The 22,815-nt window shown below is 37.2% G+C and overlaps 2 protein-coding genes across 2 annotated transcripts in view; both read right to left on the minus strand.

The window, feature by feature from the left end:
* Positions 1-22,815, minus strand: part of aox6 (aldehyde oxidase 6) — a 64,522-nt gene that overhangs the window by 35,503 nt on the left and 6,204 nt on the right. The window lies entirely within an intron of this gene.
* Positions 13,725-16,273, minus strand: arl4ca (ADP-ribosylation factor-like 4Ca). Its single transcript, XM_079889851.1, has one exon. It carries the CDS (start codon positions 15,747-15,749, stop codon positions 15,171-15,173), a length of 579 nt encoding a protein of 192 aa, XP_079745977.1. The 5' UTR covers positions 15,750-16,273; the 3' UTR covers positions 13,725-15,170.

The following is a 22,815-nucleotide window of genomic DNA, read 5'->3' on the forward strand; positions in this document are numbered from 1 at the left end:
TACCAATTCATTCCTTTGTTTTAATTAAGTTAAATCATGGACACTTTGTAGTAATTAATTCCCTTGTTTTACTTGCCTTAATTAAGTTATGGGAACAAATTCTTAATTATTTTGGTAATTATTTAGTTAATTTATAAAGCTAGCTATATTAATAAAAAAAATACCAGATTTATGGCACAAATATTTGAAGGAAGCGGGTGACCGCTTGAGTACTGAGGTTTGTTAATACAGGAACAAAACAGGACAGTGCGCTCACAATTTTGTGTTAGCCAAGAATTTTTATGTGTTTGCATGTGTATGTAGTGAGTTTCTGGTCTGTGTGCACAAGGCTATGGATAAAATATAGTGACGTTCGTCGCTGTCCTGACTAGTTATTACAGAAACTCTGATTAGCATTGCTAAGAGACTTCAGCACTATCGTGTTACACTTGGTTAGCACACAGTGTAAAGCTAATGCACATTATTAAGTACTCAGAACAAAGATTAACTCTTCAACTGCAACATGCCAATATGCTACACCACCATTTAGCTCAATAGATGTAATGGATGGAGTAGATTAAGCTCTGAGCGTAGGAAAAAGATAGCGCTCTGCCAGCAGTTATCTGGCAGGGTTACGATTAAAATGATTTCATGGGTGAAAATGAAGACGCACTCACACACAGGCTTATGGTGCAGTAATGCTGTGGTGCTATAGTTTCACTGTTCTATTTCCTAACTTCTAAGCTTTAACATAATGTGCTGAAGGGAACACATTCCACTCGACAGTGTGTCTGGGCACATACATCACGTGCATACTTAATTCTCTTGCTAGCACTCTAACCTGAGGGCTTCATTAGGGAGAAATACCAGTGTACTCTGATTAGCGCGCTAGTTTTGGTGCAGCTACCCGTTATTCAGTTCACCTCACACAAGTCAGAACATGACAACCACGAACACACACACTCTTTTTAACGAGCTTTGATTTTAACAGCATATTGTTACGCCTTTTCTCTGGAAATTAACTAGAATTCAAGTCAATCTTTCTGTTGAAACACACACAGAGGCTATATTTGGATACAAGCATGATGCTTATGGCACAATATACAATTTTAAAAATACAGCATGTGAAACAGTGCAACAATAAACATACAAATTAACAAGGTCATGTGACAATGTGTTAATGTGTTTTGCATTGTTTTTTTTTTAAATGTTGTGTAAAAATACTTAATGGTTAAGAAAACAAATGTCAAAAGGGACAAGAAAAGTAGATTCTGGACTATATTATGGATAGAATATGTATATATTAGTTCCAGATTATTCATTAAAAGGAAATAGAAGGTTAAGTGAAGTACATTGCATTGTGGGATACAATATTTTGCACAGAAAAAAAGTCTTACATCCTTTTTGGCATATCTATATCTAACTACTGTACTTGAATATCCAATTTTCACTTGTTTTTAACTGGATAGTTAAAAGGGAAAAAAAAGCCAGTCATAAGAAAAAATACACTTACATAAAGATACAATCTATGAAAACAAGTATAAGTATCACATGCAGTGTTGCTTCTGAAGTGAATATATCCTGTTTCAAGGACTTCAGATTTTGTAACTGGAAAATAAGACAAAAATACCTATGAACATAATTTCTTGAAGTGTGCTCTTGCACCCAAAGGGCACATCAACATAATTTTATGACGTCAGTGTGGTGTGTCATTGTTTCCTGAATGACGCAGATCATCTACTGTTGTGACCCCAGGCCACTTTCCAAAAGCCAATTTGGAGCTCTTTACGCAACAACACTGGGAACAGAGCCGGTGTCACATCAGTAAAACTTGTTCATCAACATATCAGAAACAGAGGTTGAAACAGAGATGCACTGGCATTGGAGTCATGACTTTTAAGAAGATTGCATATAGCCTAGAAATCTAGACACACCCTAGCAGCAGCAAAATGTATTTTGCAGCCAGGGTAGTCTAGCAACTCTCCGTTGACTTTCGGAGCTGTAAAAACCTAAATTGGGTCAGGCCAATCACATCGCGTATAGAGTAGGCGGGGCGGGCTTAACATAATGACGACAGAGTTGCGACGGTTCCCTGCTACTTGAAAACAAAGAATGGCTGCTGCTGGCGAACAGTCTTTCGAATCGGCTTTGGCCGTGACTCTGGAGGACTTGGAGTTAAGTTTTTCTTTGAGAAAAGAGCAAAGAACGGCACTTAAGTCATTCTTAAAAAAGGAAGATGTGTTCGTAGTTTTGCCGGCCAGATTCAAAAGTTGAATCTATCAACTAACGTAAGCTCCGCTGTTGGGAAAACGCTCTGGTTGGTTGAAGCGCTGTCCTATTGCGTGCAGAGTGAATTTGAAAGACAGCCGTTTATCCCGCCCCTCGGATTGAGCCGTGTCTATGGTGAGTTGCCAGACCTAACATCTTGATGTAGGTCTGGCTTGCCAGGCTAGATTGCATAGGCTTCTCTACGAAAACTTTATTTTAAATTGTGTACTTAACAAAGGACTATTTCCCAACGATATATGGCCACCCTGGATTAGTGTCCTCATAAAAGGCAAACAGACTCTGTTCCTTCAAGTGACCATCATTTTTATCCTTTGTTAAGAGCCTTGTGGAAGGAACCTTCATGGAGGAATTCAGTTGCTCACTTTCATTTGGAACAATCCTTCAAATAGTGTGCTATATTCGCTCAAGCAATCTAGCAAATGAGACGTCGCCTTGGATTCCATTCATGTTTTGGAACTTTTGAATAACTTTAATACTTGATATTGGAGGTTCTAGAGCTATGGTAATAGGATTGCATAGTTCTAATGTGAATGTCATGAAGGATTATCATAAATATGAGTTTCCAATAAAAATTGCATGTCAATGTCAAACAAATAATTACAAGTTCTTACATGTACAAGCAACCAAAACTGCAGTGGTTTGCAATCTAATTCTATTTAATATGACATTTCATTATATTGTGTATGTGTGTGTGTGTGTTTAACAGGTTCTTGAACACACCCCCAGTCAGCCATTGTTGCTTCTCAAATGAACCTTTGTCTAAAGTGACAAAATACTTTAACTTTAGCATACTATAACACATAGCTAACATTTAAAGTTGTTCCTTATTGGCAATAACCAAGTAGTCATTACAGTAATTCTGACATGAACACAGCATTAGCACATTGGGATCTAAGTCAAACGATAAATCAAAATTCCAATGAATTATTTCAACCCCGATTTCTTGCCTGAACTAATCCACCCTTTGAAGAAATTAGACCATCTGTCAAATTAAATCCAGCCCCTCACGATAAGACAGACCAAACGCCCTATTTGCCTTTCTGATCTCTGCTGGATTGCTTGTCTTTTTAATATTTACTCTACTGGAGATGAAGTCTCGGCCAGCGAAGGCTCAAGACTCTAACTGGTCCAGCTGAGGTTCAAAGGGAACTTCAGTTAAGACCCATAACCCTGTCTCCTCTGATTAGCTAATTGGTGGTCAGAACTGTCTGATAGAATGGACTGCATGGATAGGCGACGTGTAATATTAATGCCCATATATAATCTTAATTACTGGTCAGTTAGCTTGTAGAGATATACATGATTTGATGCTTAAAGGTACAGCTCTCGTGACTGGCTAAGTTAAGTCTGACTATCACAATTTTATGTTATTTTGGTCATATTTCAGATGTAGAGCACTGAGTGAAAAGGTGAACGTGATTTCACCAAGTACAGCATGTTCCTGGATCAACATTCCCATCAACCAATCAGATTTGAGTTACAAGTTTACTGTTTATGTCAAGTTTAGGCTTACAACCAGGGTTAGGTGCTTCTACACCTATCATTTCCCTCTGATTTTAAGGATACATTATAGGCAGGGTTAAGACAAAATTTTCAGACAGAAATGTTGTTCCAGGATCAACATAGTTTGTTGATCCAGGAACATGTCTTACTCGCAAAATCAGTCTCGAAGCGCCCTTTGTGAGATCTCGCTTCTTGTCGGAGAAGCTTAAATTCTTGCAGGGTTAAATTCAGTTAAAGCTTTTATTTTTGTACATTTCCTGTCATCTCGGTGTAGAGATCGTTCTTCAGAGTGCCACTGAATTCTGTCAGCATCAGCATACCGAATCTCTTCTCCTTCCTTTCATTGGCCTCTTTCCCGGGGTCTCATATCAGAAATAATTGACAGGGACAGAGATAGTAAGAAAAACAGAGAGATAAACAAGAGAAAAGCAGGGTTCCATTGTAATTGACATATCTAAGTTTTGCGATCTGCTGGTTGTTTCCGTTTGGTGCGGTTTGTCATGGTGGGAGATATGGTGGCATCTGTGAAAGTGCGAAAAGGAAGGAACAGATGCCAGGAGCAATAGCTATTTAGCTGTTCTAGGCCTTCTTTGTGCCAAAGAACAGAGAAGAAGCTTAACGTGCCATATTCTTAATCTTGTACCTACAGACCAGTTATAAATCAATGAACTTCCTCAGGGAATCTATAATTACGGTTTGCTGACTGTCATAGATCTGATGTTTAGTTGGGGTAATGTTAATATAATGTTACAAAAGTTACATTATGTTATTATTTTACTTTTTAGAAGCAACAAAATTGTTACCTGCTAATGCCTGAGGTAATACTTTTCTATTTATGTAATTTCTTTTCACGATGCGCCTATAGACTGAACACGCACACGCATGACGTCACCGTTTTCACAAATTCACGTTTTTTGTAGCTTACACGGAGATGATAATGGTATCGTTTTCAAAAATGAGCAATTTGAAAAAAGTTTTTAAGTTTGCGTTGTCAGGCCCCCTGTTGTTGTGTAAATGAACGGCCAAAACGCATAAAGTGTTCCATTTTTAGTTGAAAACAATGTTGTGTAAACGCCCCCTTGATGAGTATTTCCAGTTAAAATATAAAAAAATCCATAAAACAAGATACAATTTATAACACTTCAAGTCAAGATACACTCTGAGGTGTTGCTTCTCAAGTAAATTTATGTACTGCAGTAGTTGAGACTGTGGGTTAGGATCTTTCTGTACGTTTGATCTAACAGGTTCGACTTATATCAAGAGTAAAACATTAATGCTACTTGCATATAGAGTTTACTTTCTTAGAGAGATTACTTGATTTCTCTCATTCACGTAGACCATCCTGCCCTTCTACATTCCAGACCACAGCACACCACACCACAGTCTCTCCTGACCTCACCTGGGACAGTCTATAATGTACCATTGACACACACACACACACACACACACACACACACACACACACACACACACACACTGAACAGATGATCGACTGTTCTATCTTTCCCTGGCCAGTGAAAGGCATATTGTCTTGTTTTATCAGCTCAAATTCTTGCAAATGCGTGATCCACCTGGTGCTGTCCATACCTCATGAAATGGTACATTAAAACACACTGACAATTAATATATGGACATCTGAAGTTTAAAGAGCTACTTTAAATCTTTTCTTAGACACCACGGAATCACAGAAGTGTCCTTCCTTTGGATCTGTGGTCTGTTGGTCTCGCTTCTTTTCAGGCTGAGTCAACACTTTTCCCTATCAGAGGTGCCATAAATTCCTGTGTTTGGCAATGCTCCCTTTCATAAAAGTAAGCAATTTAAGTATTTATTCATTCAACCAGTCCTCCCTTTCAATTATGAAAAAGTTGTCATCCTTGATTCTATGATCCGAGAACACTGATTTAAGAGGTGAGGAAAAGGAGAGTCATTTTTTCAAGCCTTGATGATTTAACCTGGAGACCTTTACAGACTCTTAATGTACAACCTCATGTACACAAGATTGCACACACAAAAAAAAGGCTGAGAACTTTCTCAAAAGGTAAGCTCCAATTTGATTGGCTAGCTACAGTATACGTAATTTCTGGTAGTCAAGTAGTGGGTTTTCATTATTTCATAGGAGATAAAGTAATATAAGTTTTCAGGCAAGTGCAGAGATCTAGTTGATTGATTGGACAAAGATTGCAAGGTATTTTTGCTTCAAAATTTTGTTTGAGATTCTCTTGGTACTTTCACAATGACACTGATTCCCAGTGATTTAATTTTTTTTTTACAAGATGCAACGACAACCAATGGGAATGCACTTGGATACTGCAGTCTAGAAGAAATGCCTACTAGAAACCAACAGCATGGTTCAATCACTTCCAGTTTAAACGCACATTTCATCGGTTTCACACTTTGTTCGAAGTCTAAGTTCGATTTCACAACTCTCCACTTCTACAAGGTAGTATTGGCATATTGTTGCTCACGATTTATTAAGCAGACACCGTTCAGTTTTTAATTGTAGTGTCTGTTCTCTAACAGAACTAAATGATTTTATTAAAAAAATAATAATAATCGACGGTGGGGGGCAGTGCCGCGGTGGGCAAGTGATGTTGCTTCTGAACACTGGTAACACCGTCAACACCGACTATCGTAGCAAGCCTAACATACACCTAAAAATCACGAAATGTCAAATTTACATCTTGGTCAGGCAAACCCTTTCTGTCTAAGTAGATAATTCATGGTCAGAATAAGCTCGACTAGACTTTAGCAAAATGACGAATGTGGATGATACATGAAAGCATTGAAATACCCCACAGAAAGATGCACACAAATTTGTGGAGAGCAGTAGACTCTTCCATCTCCAGCAGACTCCTCACCAAGCATTTGGGCGGTGAGGCGACAAATCCATTTAGTTAAGAAAACCATTAAATAACTTTCCAAAGGGTTTACTTAACCTAATGGGTTTGTTGCAACTGGACACTGACCTTTACCTAACAGGCCTGGAGAGAAAGTTTTGCAAGCCAACAAGATTCTACAGTGTTGCTGTGCTCTCCCAGAGTCCACTGTTGAGTGAATTAGATGGCATGCATCCAGACTAAAGCTAAAAGCCTCTTTCTCCTTCAAGCGAAGAGCTTTGCTTCTCAACAACTTTCAGGAAGCCCAATGTAAGTCACCAGGCTAATATAGAACTAATGACTGGAAAGAGCTATCATATTTGTTTGACAGGAAGTATAGTCAAATAGACGTGCCATTTACGTCATTATATACTTTCAAACTCACTGACCTTGATAAATGCAGTATTTACCATATTTTAAAATGCATATGTGTGTGCTTGCTGTTTTTACTGCCTGCTTTTAAAAGTATGTATGTGTTTAATCTGTGAATATGGTCACCACATGGGTGCTGGCACCAGCACCAAACCTTTTCAGACACTCAGCCAGGAACTAGCATGAACGAACCCACATCAGAAACAACAGCTGCACGTCCCGGCCATTTCCCCGGAATTTACCACCAAAGCTGCTCTGAGGGTCCTTGAGTGTAACATGCAACTACAAATTGAGACCGAAGGAACATGTTCACAATTTGTTGACGTTATGCAACGCTTTTGGCTTTGATGATGTATCGGACAAATTATATACATCAGTAGTTGGCAGGGTTGAGTGTGTGTCTTACGCACCTTCTTTGGATAGTACTGCACCTCCCTGATTTGTTCCTGCCTTAAAAGGGTCAATTTCATGGAAAAGATGCTCTTTTTGTAAAAAGTGGTTGATGGTCTATGCAAACAATCAAATGTGAAGCTGTGCTATAATTTCACTTAGATTAACTAGACTGCCAAAGTCATTTAGATATCATCATACTCATACAAAATGGCAAACGAGTTCTCTTTAATATTCTCCTAGATAGCGATGAGATGAAATAGTGATGGAGACTTGTGGACTCTCCCTACCCCAGCACAGCAAATGATTTATTTGCTCTCCTAATTAAAGTGAAAATGAAATGCACTGGAAAGCTCTGGTTTTCAGACGTTGCTCTCGTTCTGACGCAAATAAACATGTTCCTGCAGAAACACAAGCTCAAAACTACCGAGAGAGAACAGCTGAGTGGGGAGACACGTGGAGACGCACACCTGGGAAGGAGGGATTAACCCATCTCTGAACTCTATGCTGTCTGAACACGCTCTTACAAGCACTCGTGCAAAGGAGCAGGGAAGCAAAACGGCAAGAAAAGTTGGGCGGATTTAGAGCTGTAAATTTATAAGTGGCTTGAAATGGTTTTGGATGGTACATCTGATAGCATATCAACATAAATTAGAAGAAAGAAACTTTAAGGCATAAGCTGATAGCTTGACATTTTTTAATGGTAACCTTCTCGTTCTCTGCAAGTTTGGTATTGTTTGCCTTTAGCAAGAGATAATACGGGATTGTTTCTCTACAAATTGTAGAAATTCTTTCACACAGTGCTGTCGAGAGCAAACGGTCAATGACCTTGCAGGACAGCAGTGAACTACAGCCTGTCGCAAGTATGTTACGTAACAAAGAGCTCTCAGTTTAACGGCCTGTCTCAATAATAGGGTTGACCGAAAACACGTCAGGGCACCATAAAAACAGTGTCCCCTCACTGACAGGAACACAAAATGTCTTGTTTATTCAGTGGTATGTTAACTGTTGTCTTGGCCGCCTTTTAAAACAGCTTGCCTGTAGTAGATTAACAGTTTTACAGACGCGATGGTGTCCAGTGATGTCCATATGGTGAATATTTACCTCCCTGTGAGTACTCCATTCCTGTCCTGACACTTGTGTTAGGAGTTAAGTCTTTCTTTAAGCCTTGGCAAACAGCTGAAATGACTCAGATGTTAAACTGGCGTTAACGGTTAATCCCATTCCCTCCCGTCGCGTTTTGGTCTGTCGAGGGTGGTATTACAGGTCAGAAGTCGCAGTGTTAAACCTCCCGATTCACAAAATCTCAGACTTGAGCAATGTGCTAAAGCTGAACATATGTGGAATTATGAGACTACAACAACCATAGTCTGTCTGTCTCAATCTGTCTGTTTCTATCCATCTATCCATCTATCTATCTATCTATCTATCTATCTATCTCTGTCTGTCTATACCATTCTGCATCTATCTATCTATCTATCTATCTATCTATCTATCTATCTATCTATCTATCTATCTATCTATACCATTCTCTCTCTCTCCCCATCTATCTATCTATCTATCTATCTATCTATCTATCTATCTATCTATCTATCTATCTATCTATATCTGTCTGTCTGTACCTTTATATCTGTCTATACCATTTTATCTATCTATCTATCTATCTATCTCTCTCTCTGTCTCTCTGTCTCTCTGTCTCTCTCTCTCTCTCTCTCAATGTATGTCTGTCCATCTGGCTGTGTATCATTCTGTCTATCTTTGCATTATTCTGTCTGGCTGTTTATCTATCAATCTGTATGTCTATCATTTTTTCTATCTATCACTCTGGCTGGCTGTCTGTCTGTCTAATTATGTTTGTCTGTCTATCTATCATTCTCTCTGACTGTATATATATATATATATATATATATATATATATATATATATATATATATATATATATATATATATATATATATATATATATATATATATATATATATATATATATTATCATTCTGACTGGTGGTCTATCTATCTTTCTGTTCTGTCTATCTATACATTTGGCTGAATGTCTGTATATACATTGTAAATAGTTTGTGACTGTGGTTTCTGACATTGGATTGTTGCCATAGTGGTACGAATGCGAGCATCATATTTTGACCTCGTCACCAATCAAAGCCCTTTGATTTGACTTTTTCTGCACAAAGCCCTGAGGCACGGCACAGTATGTCATAAACAAAACACAAATCCCCTGGAAGCTCAGCACTGACAACAAAACATGAAAGCTGCATGCATTGTATTTTTAAGACAGCACTGATGTTAGCATATACGGCACATTCCTATAGACTTAATCCAGACGGTGTGATTTAAATGGCCCGAATGCAAAAACGCCCACACAGGATGAGAAGATAAACAGAGAGAGAGACTTGATATAACTGAACTACTAAGCAGGATTAATCAGTTCTCAACAATATGCAGTAAACAAACAAGCCGGAAAAGCAACGTCTCCCATATCCATGAGCGCAGAAATGAATGATGCATCGGCTGAAAGAGGAAGACAGAAAAAGATGACAGGAAGGTGAGAGGGGGTGGGTGAAGAAGTTGTGGAAAAGTAGGGCACAGAAACAGGAGGGAGAATGAGAGATGTCTGTTTAGGAGGAAGATATCGGTTTCAGCACAACAAAAGGTGAAAGAAAAGCCAGAGAGGTAAAAAGACAATCTTGGTCTTGGGATGAACAATTAAAAGTGGGCCTATTATATTATTGGATATTACACTCCTATGCTCAAAGTCCCCTTGTTATATATCAGCAGAAAAGAAAAAGTTGCTGTTTCAGAGATTTAGAAAGTTATTACGTTTTGATGAAAGATTATGAAAAATAATGCACATTGATGATTCATGCACAGTAAGACCAGAAATATTTAAGAAATCATAACAATAAAAAAATGGCTCACTAAAAGGATAGCAAAATGCTGTATTCATGGTTTGCACCATTTGCTGAAGGATGTAATACTACTAGGCCACATTTTAGTTCATTTGACCGAACCATCAGTTTTCCCATGTGACCTGCTGTAGTGTGTGTGTGTGTGTGTGAGTGAGAGAGAGACGCATAAATACGTTTCTTTCTCTAGTGGGTTTTACCTCATTTCTGAGAGCATCTTTTCAACCATAGATTTCTCGGCTCATTTCAATCTGGTTAGCTGCAGAATGACGAGTCTAAAAGCAGGCAGTGAAAGAGAACGCTTGGAGAAGAGAACAAGAAGTTACAGAGCGATGAAAAATGGAAGGGAAAGAGGGGTAAACAGGTGTCATACAAAAAGACGAGCAAAACAAAACAGGCATGTCATGACGGGCAACAAACTCCCAAACATTTCAGTCAAAAGATCCAGGTGTGTTTTTCAAAGCTTCATGGATTTACCCAGAAAACCGGGATGGAGGCGTACGGGAAAGGGGTATATTAATAGACAAATCCTTCGATATGACCCAAATAGAAGCAGAAACCATTTTCCCTGCTCCTCAATGGCCATTTTGAGTTTTACTCTTAGGAGTTCAAAATAGGGCCTTCTCTGTGTCTAATTTATGAATTACGTCATTGTTCCACACAAACATACAATTTGCATGCAATTTTACAAACGGCTCATTACGGACAGCAGAAAAAAACATTGGCTGCATTTTCAGACTAACAAATTACATTTTAATAACTTGTTTTGAATGGGGAGTGAGTTCCAATAGCAATAAATCCTGACAATGGTTGTAATTGTAAACCGTTTTTAACATGCGTAAATGTATAATTAAAGAAATCAGGAACAATGAAAGCATTGTAAGCACTAGCTTGTTTATATCGTAGTTGGTTATTAGTGGTACTTGCTAAGGCAAAATGCATGTCTTTCTGTCTGTCTGTAATATTTCACTTTGATGTGTACAAATAAAGATTTCATTCTTGCCACACAAAAAATAAATAAATACGGTAACACTTTAGTTTAGGGTCCAATTCTCACTATTAGTTGCTTATTAGCATGCATATATGATATTGGCTGTTAATTAGTACTTATAAAGCACATATACCTTATTCTGCATGACCATATTCTACATCCCTTAATCCTAATGATACCTACTTAACAACTAGCTTATTATTGATAAGCATTAATTAGGAGTTTATTGGGGCAAAAGTCGTATAATAGTTAGTTAATAGTGAGTATTGGACCCTAATCTAAAGTGTGACCAAAAAATACAAAATATAAAATAAAAAAAATAATAATAATTTATTATTCATTGTAATTTTATTTGTATTGCATTGTAATAAATATTATATGAGAACAATGGTTACCATGGTAAAAATACATCAAAACATTTTTTTTGTTTTGTTTTTTGTATTTCTCTAGTTGCCGGTAACACTCTTGTCATGAGTCTTGTTTGAGTGTTGTTTACTGTTAAAATCAGATAGTTTCCCTGGGAACCTGGGATACTCTATCTCCATTTCCATAAATAACTATATGAGTAATCCCTGCCTTCAAGTATGATAAGACAACAAAATATGAGCAATTCACAGTAAATTCTTTGGGAAAATTAAAAACACGCATTGGATCACATTGACTGTCTTGCACTTACGGCTCAATTGTCGCTAAGATCCCCATTTCTGGCCTTTTCGTGTATTTCCAGTGGGTGCTACATTAATTATTAAGGTCTATTTATAGAACCCTATTACCTGCTGCTCCAAAAAAAGCCCATCATTCCCACTGCCTGTGTTTTTAGATAGGTTGATGTTAAAATTAATTATCTATATTATCTTTCCTGTCACCTCACTGGGTTTCTGGATTGTTCAGAGCCAGTCTCTCATCTTGTGACATACCTTACAGAATTTTGCACTCAGGGCCATGGGTTCATTGGGACGATGGGTAATTAATGTGGCTGATATTACGGCGTACACCTACTGTGATTGTGAAACAGGCATAAGCGGAAGCAGTACAAATATAGAAAAAGATCTTAGCTATATTGGTTTATGGGTCAATGACAAATGAGAAAGTCTTGGATGACAAAAAGGGAGACTGTTTTAATAGTCTAGTTCATTATGTATTGAGGTTGGTTTCATACACTGTAAAAACTGATCAGTTGACTTAACTTAAAAACAGTGAGGAAACCTGTTGCCTTAAAATTATTAAGTAAATAAGTGAAAAAAATAAGTTATGTGGAATTGTCAAGTTCTGCATTTTTGCAATTACACATGAAGTTTATTAATTAATCATTTTAAGAAAATGTGTTTCCTCACTTTTTTAAGTTTATTTAAAAAAACAAAAACATTTTTTAATGTATTTAAAGGTAAACATGTATTTAATACAAATATTATGATATTTATTATTACTTATTTATTTTTTCCTATACCAGTCAAATGATTAACTTTATAGTCTACATCTTTCAGAAATCATTCTAATTTGGTGCTCAAGAAACATTTCTTACTATCAATGTTGAAAACTTTTTTTTTTTGCCGCTTAATATTTTTGTGGAAAACGTGATAAATTGAGGTACGAAAGATTTCTTTAAAAATAAATTATTTTATTTAGCAAGGACGCTGAATAAAATTGACCATAAGTGACATTAAAATAAATGCTGTTCTTTTGAACTTTCTATTAATCGAAGAACCCTGAAAAAAAAAGAAATCCATCCTGGTTTCCACGAAAATATTAAGCAAAGAAAACATTTCAGCATTGATATATAGGAACCATTAATAATTGAGCAGCAAATCAGCATATTAAAATGATTTCTGAATGATCATGTGACACTGAAGACTTATATAATGGCAGCTTAAAATCCAACTTTTACATCCCAGGAATAAATTACATATTAAAATATATTAAAATAGAAACCTGTTCTTTTAAATAATAATAATTATTATTCACAATATTACTGTTTTCACTGTATTTTTGATCAATTAAATGCAGCATTGGTAATAAGCACAAGACATATTACAAAATAAAATAAAAACACATTGCAAAATTTTAATTATTCCCAATGTTTGACCGCCATATGTCCAACCAAAACCAAAAAAACATTGGCTTTTCTCATTTTTAGAAAGTGAGTGATTTCTTAAAACAGCACAGCATTTTAGCGTGACAGATTTTGCTGTCTTGTTCTTATCAAAACCATAGTACAGTCTGTTAACAGGAAATTTGATTTAAAATCACGCTTTGTGTATGTTTGCCCACCCAGCAGGTGTTGTGTTGCACGCCTCAAGGCCCCAGTCACACTCCCATCAGAGGGATTTTTTCCCGGCCCGCTGTGGCTTATTCTAATTACACAATGGGTGAGTTCTCCTATTAATATCCATTTTCAATCTCGCTGAGCACTAAAAGGTCATTATCCCGGTCCCGAGAGTGTGCTACGCTCAAACGCGAGCACGTGTGGACCTCGGCCAGCCTAGAGCTAAATCAAAGGGATTTACGTCGTCCAGCGATGTGAAATCATGTAGATCTGACAGCTCGGGGAATTATGGGTGATGGCTGTTGTACCGAACGGCAACTTTAATTACAGAAAACAGGCTCGCCGCCCGCGATAATGCTGAATGCAGACTTTTCTGAAGTGTTTAGGTCAGGTTGCAAACCAACAATACACTACACGCGTTATGTATATTTCAGTATAATTTATTTTTGGCATCATGTGCATAAACAGTCTTCATTTCACTACATGGTTTCATAATACAACAACCTCTGATTGTAGTACAAAGTAGCATTTCAACTAAACAAACATATCTGGTCATGTTCAAGGCCTGTGTAGGGCACTTTAAAAAAAGACAGAGATGGGAAGAAAAAAAAATGGAAAAACTGCATCGGAGGAACTATATGGTTCAATGTGCTGCTAGTTATGCAGGAAAAGCATAAAATCATTTTAATTCAGTTTAAGGAATGATTTTGTAACAAAAGTAGGGGTTTTTCAAAGCACAGGCTACTGTTTATTAGCAATATTTATGGAGTTAATATCAAGCAGCAACATGGGTCCGGCCCATTTTATTATTTTTTTCTCTTATTTTTATGCACTTTAATTTATTGGCTAGTTACATATTTTCTCGCTATGTATTTAAGTAGTTTTTGGTTCTATACGCAAGCATATTATTTACCATTGTTTTTTTGTATCTCCTGTAACACTTTATAATAACTTTCACTAACAAGTCAGTAAGAAACATGCTTAAAGTGTGTAATTTCTGCACAACACCACCAAAACTGAATTGCAAAATTAATGATTGTTTACGAACAGGTTTTTCAAATGTATATGCCATTGGTCGGACAAACAGATTGTCCTGCCCGAAACTCGCGCCATTGGTTGTGGCAAAGATGCTATATTGTTCAAGTAAGCTGTAAATATTGTAATTTAATTTAAGAAATATTTTAACACATCACAGTTATCAGATCAAGAGTTCATGTAGATTCAAATGCGGATATTTATGCAAATGTTTCAGACAGTATGAATGTACATTAACTAAATATTTCTTGCGCAATGAAAGTTACTATAAAGTGTTACCAAATCTTGCATACCAAGGCAAAACCCATCATATCTTCCATGGCAACATTTAGTACACAAAAAAAACGACAATTCTGTCTTCATTTACCCTCACGTAATTCTAAATCTGTACGACTTTCTTCTGAAAAACACGAAAAGGAGATATTTTTTTTAAATGTCCGGTCACACAATGAGTCAATGGGGACATGGAACATGAGGGTGAGTAAATGATGACAGAATTGTCGTTTTTGGGTAAACTATCCCTTTGAATGTCTCTACAAGTCTGCAATAGTCTATCGTTTCTTCTTCTGTTTGAGAGATTTCCTTCGTTTGACGATCATCTCGTATAGTTTGTCCATTCCTTCATGGAGACCCTCGCCAATGATGGCGCAGGCCGGTTGGACGTGGTACGTGGTGGAGGGACTCAGTTCATGGAGAGCCAGGTGCTTCTCGATCTCGGTGACTGTTAGGGATTTGGGGAGGTCCTGCTTATTGGCGATCACCAGCAGAGGAGTTCCTTGGTTCTCTGCGAATTTAGTGACTTTATGCAGTTCTGTCTTGGCTTCCTCAAGCCGGTCGACATCTACGGAGTCCACCACGTAAATAATACCGTCCGTGCAACGGCTGTAGGATTTCCATAGGGGTCTTAACTTCTCCTGTCCGCCGACGTCCCAGAAGTGACAGCTGATCCCTTTGGCGGTGCCATTGCTGAGTTTGATCTTCTCCGTGTTGAAGCCGATGGTGGGAACAGTGTTGACGAATTCGTTAAACTTTAACCGATACAGTACTGTGGTTTTACCGGCCGAATCCAAGCCTAGCATCACAATGTGCAGGGACTGGAATGCTGCGATGTTGGAGAAACCGTTCCCCATCTTATGATAAATATGGAACAATCAATAAATCACATAGCAACGTCGCCTATCTCGCCTCTTTGATCTCGAGGCTTCCAGGCTTCATTGGTTATTTAGCATCCAAACTGAGATGACTTTCAGTTTTGAAGGAAAAAACACCAGGTTATGATCCCGTAAAGCAATCCATAAAAGGAGAGGCACCTCAGCATGTTAATGGTGCATACTTATGCATGCAAACCCATAAAAGCATCCATTGCACATCAACCCAGGCAGGTATGCATGGTCGGTCTGGGAAGGGCGTTGGGTCCTCCTGTTTTCAGATGATATGTTGCACTGCAGACCGCTGGCGTCCGTTTATCTCCTCACTATGAACAGTTCATGAATAGATGTCTTCCACACACAGCATAAATCCGAGACTGTAAGGTCAGGGAGCGAGGCGTTTCCTCAGTGGAGATAAAAACAAGCCGACAGTGAGAGTAGACGGAGGTTTCCCCCGCTGTGCTCTGCCTCACACTGAAGCGCTGCTGCTGCTGTCTGTGCGTGTGCATGAGGAATACAAATCTGTGCGAACTCCTCCCACACAGGCAAGCAGAAGCACGGAGACACCAGTTCAGAAAGTCACACCACAACACTGCTTGTACATCCCCATGTACAACATGAGATGCAGCAAACACAAAAAAGTTTGGTGCTTATATATATACCCATATATTTATTTATAGGTTTTATATGGGTTTGCATGGACACAGTCACATCTGTTAACAGATCACTCTAAATAGTAATGTAGACACATGCATTTTCTGTAAAGCTGCTTTGAAATATGTATTGTGAAAACCAATTTACAAATAAATGTGAATTGAATATATATATAGATAGATAGATAGATAGATATAGTTGTGATTTTAAAATCTCAAATTTGATGCATTTATTTAAATGTAGAGTTGTAAAATGTTTTTTATTATTAGTATTATTATTATGGTGAGAGTTTTTTATATATATATATATATTGAGTGAATAGATTGTAAAAAACAAGAAACAATTAAAGGATGAATCATTTAAAAAGAGAAGGTGCAGTTGAGTCTCTTTACGATTTTGTTTATGAGTCTGCTGACACCTGGTGTAAAATATATGTATAACAGTCTCTGTTAAATAAAGTTTTAAATATTTAAAATATTTGTGTGTGTGTAGGGTCCGCTTCATCGGAATTATCTGCACACACACATTGGATTTGGCACAGGTCTTATGAAAAAAGGTTTAAAAAATTATATATATATGAATTAATAACACACACACACACACACACACAATTATATATGTATATATACATAGTGAATTTTAACAACTCAAATGTGACATAACTATTAAGTTTAGTACATTTATTTAAAGTTGCTTATTATAATTATTGTTGTTATTATTATTACTAAGGAGAAAAGAAAAAAAAAACACAAAAGCTTTAAGAAAATCATTAAAGCCTTGTAATAGTATTTAATTGCATTTGCTTTTAAATATTTTTAAGATTAATTTTATTTGTTTGTGCATCTAAGTGTTTATTCAGGATTGCTGACTGCTAAAAATGTAATGTTGCCTTTCTATCACTAGATGTCAGGATTGCAGAAGTTTACAAAAATTAGTTTTGACCAAAAATGAATGAACAAAAACTTTTGAATCCACATCAGTAGGGGTCAGTATAAAATACAATTAGTTTCATCCCTATTTTTCTTTATTCTTATCCAGCTTAATGTTTATAATGTTAATTAGTTCTGTCATTTCTGACAGGATTGTTTTACGAAGTCTAGTTTCTCACACAATGTCAGCGCAAAGGCTTTAACTTGACTGGATTCAGTCTGTCTGAGAAAAAAATGGGTGTGAAAGAATGTCAATGCAAAAAAAAAAAAAAAGATTTGGAGAAGAAAACAAACTAGCGAGTTCCTGCCATTCTGACAGTCCTCCAAGAGGAAGGAAAGGGCTCAGGAAGGAGTATGTGGGTCTTACAGAGGAACTGGTTTATTGTGGCCGAACAATTCAATCCAGATCAAAGCCTGCTTCACATTCAAATGGGCCTCAAAGAAGAGAGCAGCTTCCTTAGTTAAACCTAACATGCTGCCTACCTAGAGATCATAGGTATGTCCGACATGAAGAATGTTGCAAAAATATATCAACAATATTATGTTGCTTTCTAAGTTCCCTCGTTTTGGTAGAAAAACACAATCCCAGAATGTATTGCAATGAGTTTAGTGAGGGGTGAAAAGTCCAAAATGGCAGAGAAACTACCCAATATTTGTGTGCGGTATTATGTTTTGAGTTCCACATTAGCTTAGCAACATGCTAACATGTGTTATTGAATAATTGTAGCAGGCTTTAAACTCGCAAAGGATATGGACTATATACATTCAGTATGATTTTGTACATTTTAAAACGGACAGTTCTAGATGCTAATTGATCATATAGAACAGCTTGTAGCCTAACTGTTAGCAGCACCTGTTGAAACTAACTATTAACCTTATTTTAAATGTCCATGACGACATTTTCTAGCAGAATTAGCTTAATGAAATAATGTTTTAAATAATGAAAATGAAGTCCTTGATATTAGGAACTGTTATTAAAGCCGTAAGGTGTGATAATACAGTATCTAACACCACATTTTACACAATATATACTGTAGCACAGCCTCTCATACCTTAAAAATGGCATGGCACAGTATTGCACAGGTATTTATTATCCGCTCCTCACAGGAGGTATTGGCTCCTACAGGAAGTGAAGTAATGAGGCAATGTTTTAAGCCAGAGGACGCTGGGACTCTAACTGCCTGAGGTTGCACCTTGTTATAAATGAGCTCAAACAGGTCCTTGCTCTTTAGTCCTTCCTGTCCACTTCGACAGCTGCTCCGGTGGGAGGACAGAGAACAGGAGAATAGGACAACACACACACCGACACAGACACTGTTTGTCTGTCTGTCTGTCTGTCTATCCATCCATTAGGGCTGCCAACTCTCACTCTATTCAGCGTGAGACTTGTGCATTTGACACTGTTCTCTCACGCCACTCATTCATATTCTCACGCAGTGAGAAAAACATAGCGATGACAAGAAGAGAACACTAACAATGCGCAGACAGACAAGACAGAGCAGCTTCCTTTTGATATGAAATCTCGGCTTTCAAATTTTGTTTTATTAAAGGTAGGGTAGGTAGGATTTTTATAAAAAACTTTTTTTCAAATTTGTTTAAACTGTCTTTATATACCAATACATAATTAAAATGTAAGTGCTCTGAAAAAGAGAGTATAAAAATCGAGTGACTGTAGACCTTTTAATCTGCAATAAACACAGCTCATTATTTCCATCCGGGACGAAACAATTGATTGGTTTGGGCGACTGTCACTCACTCTCGCAACCATGGCTACCACCCCTGTTGCTAGATCTGCCCATATGCGCGCGCACCCGTTTGATTGGAGGAGTGCAAGAGGCGCGGAACCTACGAAGAGTAAAATTATGGCAGAGAAAGAGCATTCAAAATTCAAAGCACCTGCATATTCAGTCAGCGAAAGCAAACAAGGCAAAAACTACTTCCTCGGACCCTGGTTGCCCGCACTCTTGAACGACCTCCTCTGCTTCGCCCTCGACCCCGGACCTGTCCTCGAACCGACGAAGCAGTACTTGTCTCCGGAGTGTAGTCCTCATTAGAGTCAACAATGTTTTCATCATGGAAACTCGCAAAACACCGTATATGTTATGAATCTTACACGAAATTCACCTTCATCACAGTGTAACTGATGGTAATGGAAAAACGTGTATCAATGCAACCTGTTTTTAGCTTTGCCTTATAAATATAGCTCGTTACCTACAGTATAAATATAGCTTGTTACCGAATCAACAAAGAATATTTTCAACTTTACCAGTATCGATATGCTAGCTTGATAGTGAGTACTAAAAGAAATCTTATTTGTTTATATTTATAGTGATAAAGTTAGGTATTTTATTACATGTGATTCTGACATGATGTCACTGCATGCACTGCGCTCCTTCCTCTCCACTCATCTCAGGTAAATAAATGCGTCTTCCAGCTGAGCCTGAGCCTGGCGTCGCGCGTTCATGTGTTTTGGGGGCGTGGCTTTGGAAGGAGCCCAGAAGGGAGGGGGTGGAATGAATGGAAATAATTAGCTGTGTTTACAACAGTCGTGAGAGGTCTACAGACACTCGATTTTTATACTCTCTTTTTCAGAGTACTTACATTTTAATTATGTATTGGTATATAAAGACAGTTTAAACAAATTTGGAATGTTTTTTTTTTTAGAAAAATCCTACCTACCCTGCCTTTAAGTTTTATCATGAAATTCAAACAATAAATACCGGTTTGGCAAGTTCAAGAAGCATGAGCGCACGTGAACGATCATCTCTCCCTCTTTACTACTAGTTACAGTACAAAATAAATGAATGAACATCAGAGGGTATGTTGAAAGAACTACAACTTATTGAAATGTATAATGTCTCATGTAATTGCTCAAACTGTGTTTCAACAGCGAATACTGCTTGTAAATAATGTCACATAACGTTTACCTCAGAAAAGCCATTCGATGTCCATAAACTAGTTAGCGAGAAAAATGTACTCCAGAGAGGAGCAAAAAAAAGCACTATATTACATAGGCTACCATTAAAAGTTAATAGAACTTTATTATTATTAAAAAAAGTCCTTAAATGCAATTGTATACAAATCAGTTGTTAATTAACCTTTAATAATAATGTACCAGCTGACAGGGTTCCCTGTATAGTTTACAACATTAGTTAAGAGATTTTTTTCCTCAAGAAAAATTAACGTATCCATGTATATACCTAAATTAATCAATATTGAATCGAGATCGAAATCGAATCGCAGGTTCATGAATCTCTAGCTATTCTCACTCTAGCTGAACTCAAAAGTTGGCAGCCCTCTATCTATCTATCTATCTATCTATCTATCCATCTATCTATCTATCATGTCTAACATACACTGTAAAAAAAAATATATGATCAATTAGTTGACAACATATGTTTTTATATCGCTTTAACCCATCAAAATAAGTTAAGCAATTTTCAACTTTTTTATAAGTTTTACAAAATTCAACTCTTTATTTTGTAGCGGTTTAATGTAATTTAAGTTGCTATATATGACTTAAACATCCAAGCTGATTGTACCTAATTTAAAGGGATAGTTCACCCAAAAATGAAAATTACCCCATGATTTACTCACCCTCAAACCATCCTAGGTGTATATGACATTCTTCTTTCAGACGAATACATCCGGAGTCATATTAAAACATGTCCTGGCTCTTCCAAGCTTATAATGGTAGTGAATGGCCGTTTATGTTTTTAAGTCCATCAAAGTGCATCCATCCATGATTAAAGTGCTCGACACGGCTCTGCGGGGGTTAATGAAGGCCTGCTGAAGTGAAGCGATGCGTTCGTGTAAGAAAAATATCCATATTTAAAACTATATTGACTAAAATAACTAGCTTCCGGCTGACAGACGCACGCATCGATTTACGGCGAAAGAGTAACCTTTGACATGACGTATGACACATTGACGAACGCGCAGAGGATAGAGCAAAACAAAACACCAGTCACGAATTATAAGTCTAAAATGAGAATTTTTAAAGAGAAATGTCGGAGGAGCTTGAGTTTGTTGCCCAGCCCTGTTTGTTTGAACCGAGAGAGGCGTCAAAGCTAACACTACTCCTACATCCTACGTCATACACCGTCAAGTGTTACTCTTTTGGAGTAAGTAACTCTTTTGTGGACTTTCAGACAAGTTTTAATGAAACCAGTTGGTCTTTACCTTTTTTCCTTCTAGTTTTATTTGATGTGCAAATATGTAGTCTTCTGAATTGTTATTAAATTGGATTGTTTAAATGTAATAATTAAATTTAATAAGACCTCTCTATTTACCAATTTAAACTTATTTATTTTTTATCATTATTATTAAGGATTTTAAATGTAAAAAAAAAAAAAAAGGATGTTATTACATGCAACATGCATTTGAATCCCAAAACTTTAACTCTGTGAACTTCATTAGCCCTATATTTCACATTCTTTCCTCAGAATAAAGCAAACTTTTGCATATAGTGGAGGATTTTGGTTCTTACAAACATTTCAAGCAGAATATTTGAGATCTTTTCAGATGCCAAGGGGACGTAATCCTCAGGGTTAATCTAACTCCAGCTGCTCCAGAACATCTAGCGTTCTTTGTTCGCTATGGAGACCAGGACCTCCTCGGGGAGTTCCTTTGAGGTTCCTCTGAAAAACAGCGAGCAAACAGACCTACTATTTCATATTTAACTCCCTTACGACACCCTCTCAGTCTCTCGAATGCTAAGCGGCCTCTTACGTTAATGTGTTTCGGCGTACAAATGTGCTGTCAGCATAATCTTCTCATCTCCTTTCTGTTTTACCCACAAGAGCTCTTGCGTGAGGAACAGGTAGATGAGGAGCCGCATTAACATGCAGAGAGGATGCGTAACCGAGCAACAGGCCTGAATGGGTTGTGCTGCTAATTGGTTTCTGTTCCCGTGAGGCTCATCGGTTTTTTATTCAATGATGCTGTAAGATCAACCAAGACACGATCAGCGTTCTTACATCAGATCAGGGTGATCATCTCTCTGGAACCACTGGCATATCAAATTCGATCTTTTTTTGTATCTCAATTGTTTCTACTAGCGATGTTAGTGAAGCTACTTTGAGCTTGGCTACTTATATGTTAACCCTATGCATTTGATACAGTCTTTTAGTCTCTTCTGTCCCTTATATAGTGGATTATTACAGTAAGATTTCTGTCCCCTATATAGTGGTTCTTCACAAAGTTAAATAAGTGTATTATTTCCCAAATGCCTACGTGTCACAATCAGTGTTGGGTAAAAAAAAAAGAAAAAAAAAAGTAATTATAGCTACTGAATACATCTTCAAAAGTTTAATTAGATTACTGTATTAATTACACTCTCTAAAAAACAACTTTCTAAATCCCATATCAGCCTAGGAAAGCTGACCAATATGAAACTGCTCTTTTAATTCTTTTAAATAGACACTATATAATTGCATAAATTATTCTTGAACTGACCAAAGTAT

The sequence above is a fragment of the Squalius cephalus genome (assembly GCF_949319135.1).
Source record: "Squalius cephalus genome assembly, chromosome: 13".
NCBI classification, from domain to species: Eukaryota; Metazoa; Chordata; class Actinopteri; order Cypriniformes; family Leuciscidae; genus Squalius; species Squalius cephalus.

Excerpts from the sequence above, each read along its gene's own strand:
- arl4ca (XM_079889851.1), bottom strand. The coding sequence starts at position 15,749 with ATGGGGAACGGTTTCTCCAACATCGCAGCATTCCAGTCCCTGCACATT.